We start from the raw sequence: 17,217 nt of genomic DNA, 5'->3' as shown, positions 1-17,217 counted from the left end.
TTTACTTTGTATATTTCATATTTGCTTCGCAGTAACTACAGTTTTATAATTTTCAGCTTTGTATGCCGTTTTGCAATGGCATAAACCAACTGTGAAATGCTATAACACTTTTGCGGCTTCGCTTTAACTTCAATCTTCAAAAAGTGTTTTTGAAAGTGTAATTTGAATTTTGATATGACAAATGTCACTACACACTATAAAACTTGCCGTCGACTGCATCACATAATAAAATAAAATTTCAGGTTTTTAATTTGTGTGAAGATTTTGTACTGTTTCAATCGTTTGAAGCTTCAATTAAACCATTTTAAACCATTACTCAATTACTGCCATGGCATAATGCAGCAAAAATCGAACAGCCAATGTTCACACTAGCTCTAGGATTATTTGTACCAAATGATGGAAACATTAGCTCGATGAAATATAAATAGACCGATTTGAGTCATTTCATAACATAAGTAAGTTTAGGTCAGGTCAGCTCAAAAAATTGTGTATTGTACAAAATATATATAACTGAAAAATATATATATATACAACTGAAACTAACTTTACCTCTAGGTTTATCCCCCTCTTGCAAATTCTTCTTCGGTATTTCAGGAAACGGCGGCTTTTGTGCAGTGCCATATAGAGTTAGATTAAAACCAAACAGTCTGGCTAAAAAATAAAATTATAGTAACGAACACCAATCGCCTCATGATGTGCGTCTCATGAAGGAAAGTTAACTATTGTGCAACAGACCTATGTTTTAGCTCTAAATTAACCTATTTCAAGTAACATGATTAGTACATTCGAACGTTTCCTCGCAAAATTTTTAAAAATGTGGAAAATATAGCAAGTTGTGAAGTTGGCAAATTTTGCATAAAAATGTCTTACCACATTTTATAAAAAGCATTACAAGCAGACAATTTATAAAACATACTGCAAGGAATAACTTCTTGTAAATTCAAGCTATGAATTATTGACAACGAGACCTGAATAACAACTGAGACCAAAACACCACCGTAAAATTCTTCTCTTGTTGCCAATAGCTCGTATGTTAAGTTTACAAGCTATTATTCTTCGAAGTATCGTTTTTTCTTGTATATTTACTCGCACCAGTTTCTGAATTTCGTGTTATTAATAACATGAAGTTTCTGCCAGGAGACATGCCGATTACACCAAAAAAGTAGAGTAAAAGAATGTACGATCGACGATCTATCGTTTTGTAAATATCAATTACTGCAAAAGCGTCGACAGAGCGTTGCGGACCTGCGGTGTCCACTATACGAAAACCTCATGAAACATACATGGAATAGTGCTATTTTCGATTTTCATGCGAATTAGCATTATCCCCGAGCCGGTGCGGAGCACCGTGCGAGGGTACTAATTCCGCCCGGAGATTAGGAATTACACCCGGGACCCGGGAGAACATAGCGGAATCCAAAGTTGCCCAAATGTCATGGACGTTCAATGGTCATGGTACTTGTGCGCATGCGCGAAATGCGAACGAGTGTAGACTGGTAATCAGCAACTTCCTGATTGGCTAAGACTAAACGTTTGTGTTTCAGTGAAAAACGTCAGCAATTTAACTGTCATTTTGCAAACTATTTTTTAAAAAAATGTTTCGAAAACAAAATATGAAATGTGGAATCAAAAAACAGATAAAACACTGGGAAGAGTTTAAAATATTATCAGAACTGGAGGAATTAGCGGTGAAAAGGAACAACTCGATTATAATCCTTGAAATTGTAGGAGTCTATTTTGTTTATTTCGAGGTTTATTTCGTGTTTGCTGTACGAATACATTTTATGACCTTGGTACAGTATGTCGTTTTGCTCGGTTTTGCGAAGACGTGACCGACTATTTAAGGCTTTACATCATCGTTTTAACTTCCAAAAGAGTCCTTAAAAGTGTAATTCGGATTTTTAATATAACAAATATCACTTTAAAGGTTCGACTGCAATCACTGCATGAATTTAACAATCGAAAAACAACATTCGACGTTCACTGCTTGGTTATTTATATTATTTGGGCTGTTTTGATGTTTTGAAGGTTTAGCTATTATGAAGTATTAACTCTCACTTAAACTGTGAAAGTCTATAACTTAATGCAACGGAAAGCAGCAGGAAAACGAGTGATTTTACTTCACCTTTACGACTGTGTTTGTTTCCGAAATATTTGAAACATCAGCAATCGGCTCTAAATTTAGGACATTTCATAATATTGAAGGTTAGATCTGGCTAGCTCGGAATTATTTTGCATCGTTTGAAATGGCGAGGGGTTGCTGCATGCAAGTATTTCTAGTTTATGAAATATACCTTCATATTGGTTTGATTCTGGGAAGGATGGAAGATCATTCCTAAGAGTTACAGTCCATGTTCCTTCTGACGATTCACCCCAGAAGTGCACACTAACTGTGCTTAAATTTTTGTATTTCCTTTCACCAACGTAGGCGTCAAGCGAACGAGGAAATATTACTTGGGACTCGGTTCCCCCTGGTGAAATAATGTAAGCGCCAATCACACCACGCCTGAAATACCTAAAACTAAATCTTGCCTCGACATGTTCCAAATGATTAATCACTCCACCGCGGCATTGATCTCTACCAACTTCAATAGCAAATGAATTTTTTTTCCTTAAAAATAAGAGACAAATTATTATTTACTCCCCTTTTACGCATATGTCCATAGAGTTTTTTCATTGAGAAAATTTAACTATAGCTATAGTTCTTGAATTTTAGCCGATTTCAGACTTTTACACAACATTCCTTAGCGTCTAAAAACGATAATCAACTTATTTTAACAAAAGCCAAGAAAGAACGTGTAATTATGCATAGAGTGGATTGCATGCATGTTTTCTGCCAATCTCGTCCTCGAGCCCGCGAACCTCTAGCAAGGAAACGAAGTCTAGCTCTGGGATAATCCGATTTAACATTTGAAACTTTTCAAAACAAACTTGCAAACATTGAAGATTATCAATCGGCTTTGTTTTGTTAAATATTATAAATCACAATATAAATGCCCCCGGAAAGCGTCACCCGCAATTTTCTGTATTATGCTGCAGCATTCCATACCGCGACCAATAAGAATCATTCCGCGATTTTGATTATCCTAGAGCCTTCGTTTCCTCGCTAGAGGATCGCGTTCTTGTGGGACGAGATTGGTTCTGTACGTAAAAGAATTAGTTCAACTCGATTTAATCCTCTTAATCAAATTTGTAATAACATGTAATAATCCAAATACAATTTTTTGCAAGCGAACCATTTCCCTACCGACAGAAACCCAACCTTTTTACGCAATATTCTTACCCTCTCAGCAATACAATTTTTTGGTTAATTTTGAGCTCAATTTTACATTTAATCTGTCGTGGTAATGTAGTCAGTTTTTCGGCATTTTCTACCATCCGCGAAGCATCAAGAAATCCAAATCCAACTTTGTTACTCACTGAAAAGATCAAGCTTAAGTTACTACTTATTATATTTTAGGCGGTTATCTGATGCAAAGCGAAAACCCGTACAAAATATTTGCAAGTTTGTTAGACGCGATTTCCTAACAATAGCTGCTTTATTTCTGGTGCAATATATTTCTGATCGATTTTAGTCAACACGCGTACAGAATTATAACTAGAAATACATGCATGCAGCAACCCCTCGCCATTTTAAACGAAGCAAAATATTTCGTGCGCTACCCAGACCCAACTTTCTACGCTAATATTATGAAATAACTCATGCAAATTTTTCGGAAACAAAGATAGTCGTACAGGTGAACAGAAACCACCTGTTTGCCTGCTGCATTATGTTGCAGTTAAATCTTCAAAACATTAAAACATCAAAACAGCACAAATAATTATAATAACCATACAAGCACTAAACGTCGAATGTTGTTTTTCGATTATTTATTTCATTCAATGATTTTAGCGACTATATAAGCTGCAAAGTGATATTTGTTTTATCAAAACTCTGAAGTACATTTTTGAGAACTCTTTTTAAAGTTTAAGCGATGATGTAAAGCCTTAAACGGTCGGTTAGCTGCTTGTAAAACGACATACCAAGCTCGTCCTTGTGAAAATAACAATGCATTCTTACAGCAAACACTGAATAAGCAAAATATAGACACATACCACTTCAAAGATTATAAACTACGAGTCATTCCTATTTCACCAACTGTTTCTGTGCTGTGATGATCTTAAATCTTTTATTATTGTTTTAATATTTGGCTCGATGATTTCATTTTATATTTTTAAAAAATAGTTTGCAAAATGACGGTTAAAATGCTGACGCTCTCATGCATGCTCTCTTTTTGTCTTAGTTAATCAGCAAGTTGTAGACGACCGTTCTTTCTTCGTTTAAATTTCGCGCATGCGCACAACTACCATGACCATTGAACGTCCATGACATTTGGGCAACTTTGGATCCCGCTATGTTCTCCCGGGTCCCGGGTGTAATTCCTAATCTCCGGGCGGAATTAGTACCCTCGCACGGTGCTCCGCACCGGCTCGGGGATAAACACATGCAATGAAGGTACCGTATTATGCACAAGCAGTATTAAATTTAACGAATGAAGTTACATACATGCATGCGGGGAAAAAGTGTCCCACTAATTAAGAATGGAGCCAAAAGTCTGAAGCAATGAAAATTTTCACTGTATATAGCACTATTATTGATCAGGTAAATGGTCATTAAAAATCCTGAAAAGTACCTCGAAATCCTGCTTTGTTTACGGTCCATTTTACACTTCTATCGATTACGTCACTACTACTGGATCTTACTATTAAGTGCTGTACTTGACGCCATGTTAAGGTTTTTCTAAAAAGATACAAATAACTCGCTTGATCAGGGGCTCACAACATAGCGGATCTATAGGGGTAGTGAGAATAAACTACACAGATAAATTTTAAATTCAAAACACCTTAATAACAACGCTATATTAATTAGTTATGGATTTCAATTATTTTTAATAAAAATCAACCAATGCGATTGCGATTTTAAGCTGAAGTAATTCTTTCTGATCCATGCATAAACAATTATCAATATTGTACATATTGTACAGAGCGAAATTGTATTCATAGATTTTAAATTCTCAATTTTCATTCTTTCTACAGGAAATCATATTCGTATTCGATCAGTTTATATGTCCTTTCTGGACTACTTTGTTACTTAGAAGTATTAGCTGTATTTCGCTTGAAGTGTTTATGCATTTACCTCATATTTTGCCAACGCATGAGATTGCGACCGTTATTTGTACCCATAATTTAAGAGCAAGCTATACGGGGTGTTTCAAAAACGAGACAGAATTTTAAAAGACTTTTATACAGGGTCATATTAATTTGAATGATTTAATCCTGAAGTGGTAGAGAAAGGACATATTAACTGATCGAATACGAAGAACCTGGCACCGTAAGACCATTTGGTTTAACCCTCTTTTTAATAAGACCGTTTCAAATCAATATCCAAGTTTCTTTAACCTGTACGCTAGACAAGCTACAGTTGCTTGAATTCTACCCAGTCAGAGTTAAATAGCTAAGCACAAAGCACGTATAATGAGAAAAAGATCAGAATTAGTATCGACTCGCATTGCAATCATAAAATGAAATTTCACGCCGAAAGCGTCACTAGGAAATATCATGTGTGCATTGTTCTCAACAACAACCCCCAGACATAATTCACACCAATTCATTCTTTGTTTGACGACCACCTGCCCATCATTTCCAATATTGTTATACATGCAGTATATCTTACTTTGCCTCCAATGCTAGAGCAATAACTCCTGATACCAAAGCAGTGGCGCCTGATGTTGCACCAAATCTTGAGTCACAAGATTAATCGTTGTAACTTGAAGCCGTTTGCTAAATTCAATAAATGACGATTATTCACCCTCTCCCCTGGAGTACGTTAGGGAACATTTCGCAAGTTGTTGAACGCAATACAATTGTAAAAATTAATAGTTTGTCATAAAAAAATGACTCCCGGCTTATATACGCTGGCGACGCCACACTTGTAAAATATCGTTGAATATTTAAGTTTCGCATTGTGTCATAGCAACAGCTAAAAGAAAATATTGGCGATTCATATTGGATTCCTAAATTACCACTAAGTCGCGCATGGTTGGCAGCCATATTGGCCTGCATTTCGGGCCATGTTTTGAGAAGAAAGTTTTCAGTAGATAATTATTTTATGAAAAAAGCCCTAAAATTATTTTAAATTTCAACTTACCAAATTAACAGCATAAGCAGAAGTCATAACAGCACTGCATGCCTCAGAACTGTATAAAGGTCTCCCATTTTGATTCACCGCGCCAACAGGGATGGTGTATATGCTATTAACAAAACCATTAAAAGCGCAACTATCTCCAAAAAATCCACCATTACCAGCAGAAAAAACATAAATTGAACCACGACCTCCTCGTCCCTTGGGCGATGAAATATAGACAATAATAAGCAAATGATGTATAGGTAATCATGATACTATATAGCTATCAATATACAAATCCTGAAAATTTATAGTATGCATGTATAATAATATACACAATTATCCTTAAACCGCGGTGTAACTGCTCTACGAGATAGGGTTCTTTCCACGTGGAGATTTGAACTACCCCCGCGAATTGTGGGGAGCAATGCCGAATCTAAATTCGTCCCAATTTTGATGGACATGCACAAAAGCTTTTTACCGAATGATGGTAATTGAAAACTATACCTATCGACTCATTTAACAATGTTAATAATGCCATGTCAGGATTGAATGTGCGAAGGTATTCTGCATGAATGCATGTATTTCTAGTATAATATAAGCACCTTATTCGCATTTGTATTATTATGCATGCACTACATTTTTCCTCTTTAAACCTTCTACCCACCTCATTTGCACCCTTTCTCAATGCCTCCAGAGACAGTGGTCCAGGACCGGCTATAACATAACCATTATCGGGTGGACCCCAGCTGTTGGAGAATATATCAATTTTATGGCCATCAAATGGGTAGAATGCCTTTGCTACGTCAGTGTCATTAGGCAAACCTCTGTCTATTAATCGAATACCTGAAATAGGTCGAAGTATTGAGATTAGATCCATATGCTTTTTCCCATTATACTTCCAAGAAATTAGTTATAACATGGCTGTCATTTATCTGATAATTTTCGTTTTATTCATATTTTTCTTTGACTTTGCAATTATTTACACCGATTAGTGAAACGTTTGGTAATGTATAGTTCCTACGTGGCAATCTCACGAGCTGTCGGATAAAAAAATGTTATAATTATATTCTTGTAATTCTGCATAGCGCACAGCATTATATGGTATAGTGTAATTACAAAGGTAATTAGAACCAAGAAGGGCCTGCTTTCAAATTTATTCTATAGATTGTTTAAAACAACTAATTCGAAATTGGTTCTCCCAGATTCATCTCTTTTTGATTAATTCTATTTTCTAGAACAAAAAAATAGTTGTTTTGTTTAAACCACGTTTTTAGTCATTTACAGACCAATAAAAACTTGGTCCAAAAAACGAATCAGAGGTAACCAATTTAAATTGGCATTATTTTTACAGTGTAGGACAGCCTGCAGGTCTTTTTAACAAATTCAAAAGATCAATAACAAAGGTTTAATTAGTAAAAACAAATTAATACCTGCAATATTGGCTTCGTATGCCACACCAACACCGCATAGTTTATTGTTTGCAGCACCAGCAATAACACCAGCACAATTTGTACCATGACTTATGCAAAAAAGTTAATGACATAATTACATATCATAACCATATATGGTTCAAAATTCGAACCACGCATATGACATTGCTTATTATTCACGTCATTGAGTCCTTTAGAATTAGTTTTAGATCAATAGGATCAAGACATCTTTGAAAAAAACGCGTTCAATTCAATATTGGGGACTCAAAACATTCTCAAATATATTTGTATCGCTTAATATTGCTCCATCAAGTTATTACAAAAAACCTTATCAAGAAGACCAAAATAGACTGGGGTGACCACTATAATCGTTTAAAGGTGGCGTACAGTCCGAAACGTAAACAAACGCTTTGTTTAAATTTTCGATCCGTATTTTTCCAAAAATATCAAGATCTTTCAGAACATTTGATACCGGCTTTTAGTTCGCTAGCGCTATGCTTCTAAATGAATTTGAGAGAGAGTTTATGTTCGGAGATATACGAAACATGCAAAATTTAACCAATTTTGAAACAAGTAGACTACAATAAAAGGGGGAATTAGACCAATCAGCAAGTTAGTTTACATGCAGTAACCCAATCAGAATACAAAAGTTTTGTCTGTTGTTGTTCGTTGTTTACCATTTTTCATGAAGAAGTAAGAATTTAGACATTCTGATTGGCTTGCCTGAAACCAATGCGCATGCACTGTAATCCTTTAAGACCCACACAGACCTAACGCGATTTGGCAACGCGGCGCCATTTTTCAAGTTTTTGATTTTCCAAAAGCAAGTAAATTTTAAATTAGCATAATATTTCATTCTTATAGCATAAGAATTAAAAAATTGACGAATGCGAGCAGTTGCACAGAAAACGAAGATCAACAGTCTCATAAATACGGACATGCAGACAGAATTTATGTGTCAATGTAACACATAAAGGAACACAGATAAGCATCGTACATGGACATTGCTTGACAGGCGTCCAAAATTCAAGAGAAATATTCTGTAAATAATTTGGATGTCATCAATTACTTACCCGTCGGATGGCGTAGGGTCTGAATCCTGGTCAACATAATCGTAGCTTAATTGTGGGAGCTGGGAATAAAATTAATAAAAAACCAATTTAGTTTTAATTCAATATGCACGGCCGTAGCTATAGACCGCCTGATTGATATATATATATATATATATATATATATATATATATATATATATATATATAATATTATATATATATATATATAATAATATATATATATATATATATATATATATATATATATATATATATATAGAGTCTGATGATCGCTTTTTAAAGGCGTGAAACTCGAGTAACCAAGCGAAAATTTATTTATTAATGTTTATATACCGCGTAGGAACAAAAGAAATCATTCGGGCATAAGACGAATATATGAATATGCAAAATTGAGCTTCTAGCTACGGCGCTGTCAATATGTTTAACTCCACATTAAACTTGGGTTACTTGATGATTAGTTCTCTTTATTGTTACGACAAGCAGAGCTAAACACTATTTCCAACGGAACCAGCAAGACAGGTGTCAACATTCCAGGGGTGGATCCAGCACTAGTGCACTAATTTGCATGACACAAGAAAACTGCTCAAAATAGCCATTTTGTTTTGTAATGCAAATTAGTGCACTAGTGCTGGATCCACCCCTGCAACATTCTGAGCCTGCATGTATTAACTTTTTTTGGCAAACTATATAATGTCTAAATGACTAAAACCTTTTCCTTTTAGGAATTCCAACTCAAACGTTGTTACGTTTACAATGTATTCAAACTGATTATATAGTCAAATCTGTAATTAAGAAGCTTTAAATCGCCAAAAAATTAGATTTAAATTTCCAGTCACCCATTTCTTTTGCAGGAATAAGTGATTCGTATAAATATAATGATTTATACATGGAGCTATGGATTCTGTAGTAATTAATTGATAAAACATACGTCATGCAGTGCGTAGAAAAGTTTTCAAAATGCGCCATGTAGGCTGAAGAGTCTCAAATTGCTTTTGAGATTATGAAATTAGTAAAGTAATTTTTAGAGTATGTTTATTTTCGGAATAACGAGTTATCGTGGCAGTTTTGACGAATAAAACTCTAATTTTAAATATAAAACTCTTACATAGCGACCTTCGAATTCCTTGTGCGTGTACTTAATTCCATCGTCAACAATCGCCACGGTTATATTTTTTCCAGTATATCCCTTTTTCCAAACATCATCAATTCGGTGGGCTGCACGGATTCGGCTGCTACCCTGAAAAATGGTCACGTGATTGATATTTATATACTTTGTATATAATATTGACATGGACAACCTAAATGATAACGAGTAACTGAAAGGTTGGTATATCAGAAATTTTCTATTCTAGATTAATCTATTCAGTAAATAACCAAGACGCAGCGTTGTACTCGTGGTACTAATGAACCAATGGAAACGCGAGTTCACGAAAACGTCATAAAGATATGTTGATAAAAAAATGAATGTAAGGCAACTAATTCCAAATTAGTTATTTTAACAATCTGTTTTTACAGGGTGATAAGCTAGGGTCAAGTTACCTCAAAGAATTAGCGTGACAAATACAGTTCCGCAAGCATTAGAAAGCTATGAAACGTAATTACTCCGGCGTAAGCGACGGAGTTTAAAAAATAATCTAGGTTTTATTCTTGATGTTTTTTGTTATTATTTTCCGTCATCGCAAGCGTGTTTTGGCGCGAAATATGCTAATATCGTTCCCCGAGCCCGCGCTTCCTCTGACGAGAAAGCAAAGGCTCTGGCATAATCCAAACCGGAAGCCAAATACTCTAGCAAAGTACAATTGTTGACAAATTTAAAGCTCCACTCATATTAGAGGAGAGTGATTAGAAAGAGCGAAAAAGTATATATTACCAGATCTAGATATTGCTGATTTTTCCAATTTGGGTCATCGAAGCTCGCCCGATTTGTCTAGAAAAAGATTTGAAACAAATTGTAAATATTTCCCATTTATAGTCTCTGCAGTGTTTCTAACACACACAGAAACACGTACATGCATAATACATTGCCTAATTTAAAATTGCTCCCCTAAACATTGGGGAAGCGTCATACTTTAAATGTACAACTTCAACAAACAAAAAAGAAAAAACTTTCCGGTTATCTGAAATGTTGGTAACCGAAATTTTCTAATCGAGCTAGCTAGATTACATGACCGACGCAACGTTGTACACGTGGTATACAAATGAACCAATATGAAAACGCAAGTTCACGAAAGCTTCATGAAGATATGTTAATAAAAAATGAAACAAATTGCAATCTGGTTTTGCAGAGTATATATTAACTAGTATCTAGCTTGCTCAAAGAGTTTCTTGCTTGATTTGAAATAGCGAAGGGTTACGGCATGCTAGTGACATATTAAACCACCAGGGTTGTGCGAGATTACACTGATCATCGCGTGACAGTTCCGTCAGCTGTTTTGGCGCGAAATATGCTACAATTTGAAAACTTAAATGCACATTTGTACCCAGGACTTGACTGGATGCGACACTCATTGAAGAGCGTATGTGATTGTATTTATATAGGTTTGTCTCGCAAGAGTTGTGGTGCACTACTCTAAATCTTTGGCACGATACGGAAATTCCTCAAATAAACCGTTCTTTTGATGCTGTTCGATTAAATTAGGGTAAGAATATGTTTAATATATGTAGATTCTGCTTCTATTTTAATAATATCGCTGAACTTCTATACTTTTTAAAGTACGATGTGGTTCTGAATGTCGAACAACATTTAAGTTTGCATGGCTTCTGAATCAATGAGTATAAACTGTATGGTTTATGTTCTGAAGCATTATATTCAAGACAGGGACGTGCAGGATGCAGAGTTAACGCCAGAGCAGGCGTCGAAAAAAACTCGAATTTTGGGCTGCTAATGGTTTAAAACATAAATTACTTACTTGCCGATTGGTGAATACAACGAAATATTTTCCATTTTTTTTTTCAATCGTGTACCCCCTTGCTTCATTCTGCAACATTAAATGAAGGTTATAAATACGGAAATGAAACATGACTGAGCAAACATTGGAACAAAAACGGATTTAAGTGACTGCAAAGGACAAAAATTTATACATGTCATGCACATATATTTCTCAAAAATAGGAGAAAAAAACAACACAAAGGTTCTGTTTTTCCACGAGAACCAGTACCTTGACCAACATAAAAATCTGCTACCACTAAGAAGATGTATGAGATAGAAATCACAGAGTTGAACAAAAAACAACTACCGTTCTACCACGCCTAACCACTCTTTTGCTTTTCCGTTCTATCACGCCTAACTTCACCTTTCGCCTTTCATAAAAATGTATAATTACTCAAATTTCTTATTTGAAAAAAAGGTCACCGACCAGTGACTATATATCATTTCAGAGACAGTGAATCTTGACAAGTCAGAATGCAGGAAAATCAATATAGTCACCCCGAAATTTATATTTAACTGATATAATAGATGCGCGATTCTCGGTATTTTATGGCGAAATTATAAGAAATGAAAGATGATATAATTTTGCACAAATCTAGACTATGACAGAAATGGAAATCGGTACTTTAGTACTTTGGCTCGTCCTACAAACCACTATAAGAAGCATAGCCAACCTCTGAGCGGCGATTTCTATTATACTGCGATCCTTCATTCTCCCTTGATATGCTTAAAAGTAGTATCATCCATAAGGCGAGATAACCAACGTTAGTAAAAGCTTCCATACCAGACACAGAAAGTAAAATGATATTGTAGATCGCAAAGAAATGTCTTATAATGCACCAGCTCTCTTCCCGATATAATCTATGAGTTTCAGCAGTGAGCAGTGTGTAGCAAAGAATGACCAAACTTGTGTTGATAACATTCTTATGTCGCGCTAGCTTCCCGATGTAATATTTCCGTTTCAGCAGTTTTCGGCAAACAATGACCTAAGTTGAGCTGACGCCAGTCTGATGTCGCACAGGGCCGCTGGCTTCCCGATGTAATATGTCCGTTTCAGTAGTTTTCAGTGTACAATGACCTAAGTTGAATTGACGCTAAGTACGTTAGTCTGATATCGCATTGGGCAACTGGCTTCCCGATGTAATCATGTAAGTAAGGCATGAATGTCCGTTTCAGCAGTGTCTGGCAAGAAAAGTACCGCCAGTCTGATGTCCCACTGAGCTGCGGCTTCCCGATTTAGCACTGTGTCGAAATAAATGAACTAACTTGCATGAACGGACGTCTTAAATCCCGTTGGCTTGTCGGTTGGTGTCACGCATCCATTTCAGCAGTCTATGGTTATTAGTTGAACTTCATAGTTCACTCATAAGGCTGGTTTTCATGTAACACTGTCATAATTCGTCGTAATTCACATGTCGTGATTCCTTAATAACAACAAATTAATACAAAATACGACATGTGAATTGTGTTGGATGAAGCCAGTCTATATATATAGTACCAGCTGGGGTCCAGTGAAAGATGATTAATCAGGTCAAAAAAGTCAACTATGCGGCAGGTTTTTCCAAATGAAATTCCGAAATATTGCGAGTGTTCCTATTTCCCCTTAAGTCCTTTGCAAAAATATTATACATGAGAAGCCGCATAAAGCTAGTTACCCGGAGGAATGTACTTGAAAGATAGATTAATCAGATCTTAAAAAATTGATAAAGGCACAAAAGCCACCTCCTGGAGTTCTCGTCTACGCGTAACGAATAATAGTATAGCCTCGTGTAACAACGACTGAATGTTTTTACCAGATGTTTCCGTTCAATCAAGTCTCTGTGGTAATGCCTGCAATATCAGTATCATTTTAGTTTGTAATATGATTACTATGCCTACATTAAATTTCTTCGTAGAGCCACACATTTTTAAAAACAATTTCTAAATTCAATTTATCGCACACTATATGTTTGTAAATAATAAATATTAACATTAAACAACGCTGGAAAACATATTATATAATAACTATAGTGAAACACGCAATGTGATTGGTCAATAGCCGTGCAGGATCAGACAATCCTGCACGCGTTTTAGACAATCCTGCACGCGAAATTTGATTTTAATAAAGTTAACCGTTGTTTCACTACAGTTATTTTATAAAACAATTACCAAATGATTTTCCGTGCAGGATTGCGTGATCCATGCACTTGGGATGTTGCTCGACTTTCGGAAAGCGTGAAAATACACTCGCCTACGGCTCGTGTATTTTCACGCTTTCCGAAAGTCTCGCAACATCCCGCGTGCATGGATCACGCAATCCTGCACGGAAAATCATTTGGTATTCCTTTATTATAAAATAACATGTATATAACGCGTGTTCTGATTGGTTGAAGCCCGTGTTTGGATCAGGCCATCCAAACACGGAAACCATTAAGTAATTGTATAATAATAATCTCGAGCGTCTAATATTTAACAATTATTCGCCGAACTCGAGGTCATTATCGGGGAATATTATATATATGCTAAGGTGAATAATTGTTTTAATATTTTTGCGCAAGAGCTGCATTAGTTCGCTTATCTCTATTTAAGAAACGTTCACAAAACGTCTAGCCGCCATTTTTCAATTTCGGTCTTATATTCATCTGCAGGTGAATATTATACACTTAATGTATGCTCCCGAGGGGGATAGTGAGTTTTGTTTTCCCAAGAGTCTGAATGTTTCCCGATACGAAGTCGAGGGAAACATTGAGACTCGAGGGAAAGCAAAACTTACTATTTCCCGAGGGCCGAGGTGTAGCGAACATTAAGTGTTTTGTTGTACAGGGACAAAAACATACATGTTACACGACAATTTCATTTCAAAAAACTTTGTTATGACAATATGCGGGCAAAAATTTTTCACTTGTTTCCTTGGCGGGAAACATTGCATTCATTTATTTAAAGTCATGTGACTACGAATGAACCAATCACATTTAAAATACACAGCACTTATATAACAAAACAGCATATTGAGGATAATACGTCAAATTCGACCAATCAATATGTAGGATTTGTTATGTTCACTTGTGCAAAAATTCTAAAAGATTGATATCAGTTTAGGAGTGTAAGTCATACACGCGTACACACGCAGAACAAGTTGTGTTACGCGGGATATACTACAAGAATTTTAAAAGCTGGCAGATTGAGCAACCTGCAGACAATTAGGTAAATACTAGTAATTCGAGAAGTTGCGATATTACAACTGCAGATGTCATCACCTCACGAAAAACAATTCTATTTCGCATCCATAAAACGAAGGCTCGTATGTACGAACTGCAAAATTTGTATTAGTGCTTTATATTTTTTTGAAACAAAGTTCAACATGACTTTTCTTGCCCGGTATATTCCCTGTACTGGCGAATGTATATATATTAACAACATAGTTGTTATTTCTGGCCATCATTAACCACAGGATGTTCAGTATAATCCATTACCGGACGTCTGAAACATGGCGGGAAAGTCTAGAGCAATATCAGGCAAACAGGAAGACCACTAACCAATTAAAGTGAGTCCATGCATGCTAATTGTGACTGATAACTACTTCCGAGAACTTCCGCGATCTTTACGTATATGCCCTCTTTGGGGGGGGGGGGGTGAAATTCAGATTAGCTGCATAGCGGCTGTATATAATGTGACAGAAGTTGCCTAAAATATCTCATGGGTATACGAAGTATATCAAATAAGTGAACCCATTAATTAACCTAAAACATAAATTTTGTTCCCTTTGGGAGTTAAATTCCAAGTTCTGTAAACAGTTTTATCAAATCGTTTTCTAGCACACGCGCCACGTTGAATTAGTTCAATTGGTTTAAACACTTTCGCATTAAATAACCACGTCATGTTGATTGTGCACATGGGAATTGTCAAATTCTACCAAAAAGGTCGCGTGACTTTCAAACGTGTCAGTTTTTTTACCCACCCTGTGTATCAATATGTATTAAACATGGTCGCTTTAAAAACTTATCAGCGTTGCCCTGGGCTCGGCAAATCACATTCACCTCGACTTGACAATCCCTGAAATTTACAATACTAAGTACACAAATATACATGCGATACCGTTTTTTGTTGTATTGCAAAATATGATGCAACTTTTGACCGGATCTTAACGGAATTGGCCGATCAGAGTGGTGTATTTCTGAGTTAAATAGGATTTAAGTATGCAAAATGTAGTTAAAGGAGTTTTCTACAACCGGCCTCGGGACTATAAACAATGTTGCACTACACCCGATGTACGAACATGGTTATTATCAAGTTGCTGCAATTTATTCAGACTTAATTGATGTCAAAGTATTCCGGCTGAGGAAGAGTCCTGCTTTAAAGTCTAATTTTGAACCAAGTCTTCCGCCTGTCTGTCATGCAAACCAGCTTTGACTATAATTAGTGGCAGAATTGGCCAATAAGAATAATGCATTTTCCGATTAACTACGATTTAACTACTTAAAATGTAGTTAAGAGTTTTATACAACCGGCCCTTGTTTCCATCCGCCGAGAGCGAACGGTGAACGTTTTCAGCTGTTTAAAGATCGTTTTTCTTCGTTATAGGTAGGGGGGGGGGGGGTGAAGAGACTCAAGTGATTTAGTGAGTTCCACTGAATGGACTATTGATAAACAACTGGTGAAGAAATACGTAAATTCTACGGTGGCTAAATTTTGCGGTGATTTGCCAGTTTACAGTTTGAAAGAAATCACCAAAATTGGAAATGGTGTGGAATGACTATCATCACTTACATACGGAAATGTACACCACGCCTTTATAATACTCGATCTGACTGCAGCATATAAGGGGCAACAGTTATACCAAAACTGGAATAATGTTAACCAAATAATAAGATAATAATAAATTATCTGCATGCATGCGCAAAACAACTTTCACCATTGAACTCCAACCAACATGACAGAATTTGACGTCCATGATAGGACATGCATGACTTTGTATCAATAAATCTCCCAACTGAGTTATTGCTATATAACGAAGATAAAGTATTTTCTCTATCTTTTTCGACAGCATGAGGTAATAGTTGGCCATCATGGCTACATCTTCATCGACACGCAAAGTGCGATGTATTCTCATTCCAATGTTTTAGAGACGGACAGTCAAAAAAAGCGTAGAGTAACACAATTTCAGCTTTAATTGCCCGGACGTGATGATGCAAGGAACTCAAGGTGTTATGCAAGCACAGCAATGTACTCCTGACGCATGGATACAGGGGCAGCGGAGCGTTTTTCGTATTGCTGGGGCTCGGAACCGCCCACCTGCTAGGAGAGTCCGGGAAAATTTTGAAATTTACATAGGCCTCTGAAATGGCCGCAAATGCATCTCAGTTTAAGCATTATTGCGAAATAGTAGATACTTTGTAAAGTTTCCAGCATGTTTGACGCGCATATACAAACATTAAACAATATAACCATGCTTTGGTTATGATGTCAAATATTTTGACATTGATACCCACGCTGCTTTAATGGTCGAATGCTTGTCCTATGTAAAGTTGCAAGCATGTTTCGTGCTCATCTACAAACATTAAACAATATAACCATGCTTTGGTTATGATGTCAAATATTTTGACATTGATAACCACGCTGTTTTAATGGTCGAATGCTTGT

General features: G+C 36.1%; 1 protein-coding gene across 1 annotated transcript; it reads right to left on the bottom strand.

Annotated features, from left to right (window-relative positions):
* Window positions 1-187: 187 nt before the first annotated feature.
* LOC114530703 (proprotein convertase subtilisin/kexin type 6-like) lies at window positions 188-13,037 on the bottom strand. Its single transcript, XM_028552310.1, has 15 exons — window positions 12,273-13,037; window positions 11,579-11,647; window positions 10,540-10,596; window positions 9,775-9,906; window positions 8,670-8,728; window positions 7,597-7,685; window positions 6,831-7,009; window positions 6,188-6,382; window positions 5,849-5,856; window positions 5,714-5,779; window positions 4,674-4,780; window positions 3,284-3,419; window positions 2,295-2,611; window positions 550-651; window positions 188-213 (listed from the first exon to the last, which is right to left on the bottom strand). The coding sequence occupies exons 1-15, from the start codon at window positions 12,378-12,380 to the stop codon at window positions 188-190; spliced, it is 1,650 nt and encodes a 549-aa protein (XP_028408111.1). The 5' UTR covers window positions 12,381-13,037.
* Between the last annotated feature and the right edge of the window lie 4,180 nt (window positions 13,038-17,217).

The sequence above is a fragment of the Dendronephthya gigantea genome, unplaced genomic scaffold (genome assembly GCF_004324835.1).
Source record: "Dendronephthya gigantea isolate DGI-Jeju-01 unplaced genomic scaffold, DenGig_1.0 000065F, whole genome shotgun sequence".
In the NCBI taxonomy this organism is placed as follows: domain Eukaryota; kingdom Metazoa; phylum Cnidaria; class Anthozoa; order Malacalcyonacea; family Nephtheidae; genus Dendronephthya; species Dendronephthya gigantea.
Note: the sequence above shows the minus strand (reverse complement) of the source record. Positions and strands in the feature narration are given on the sequence as shown.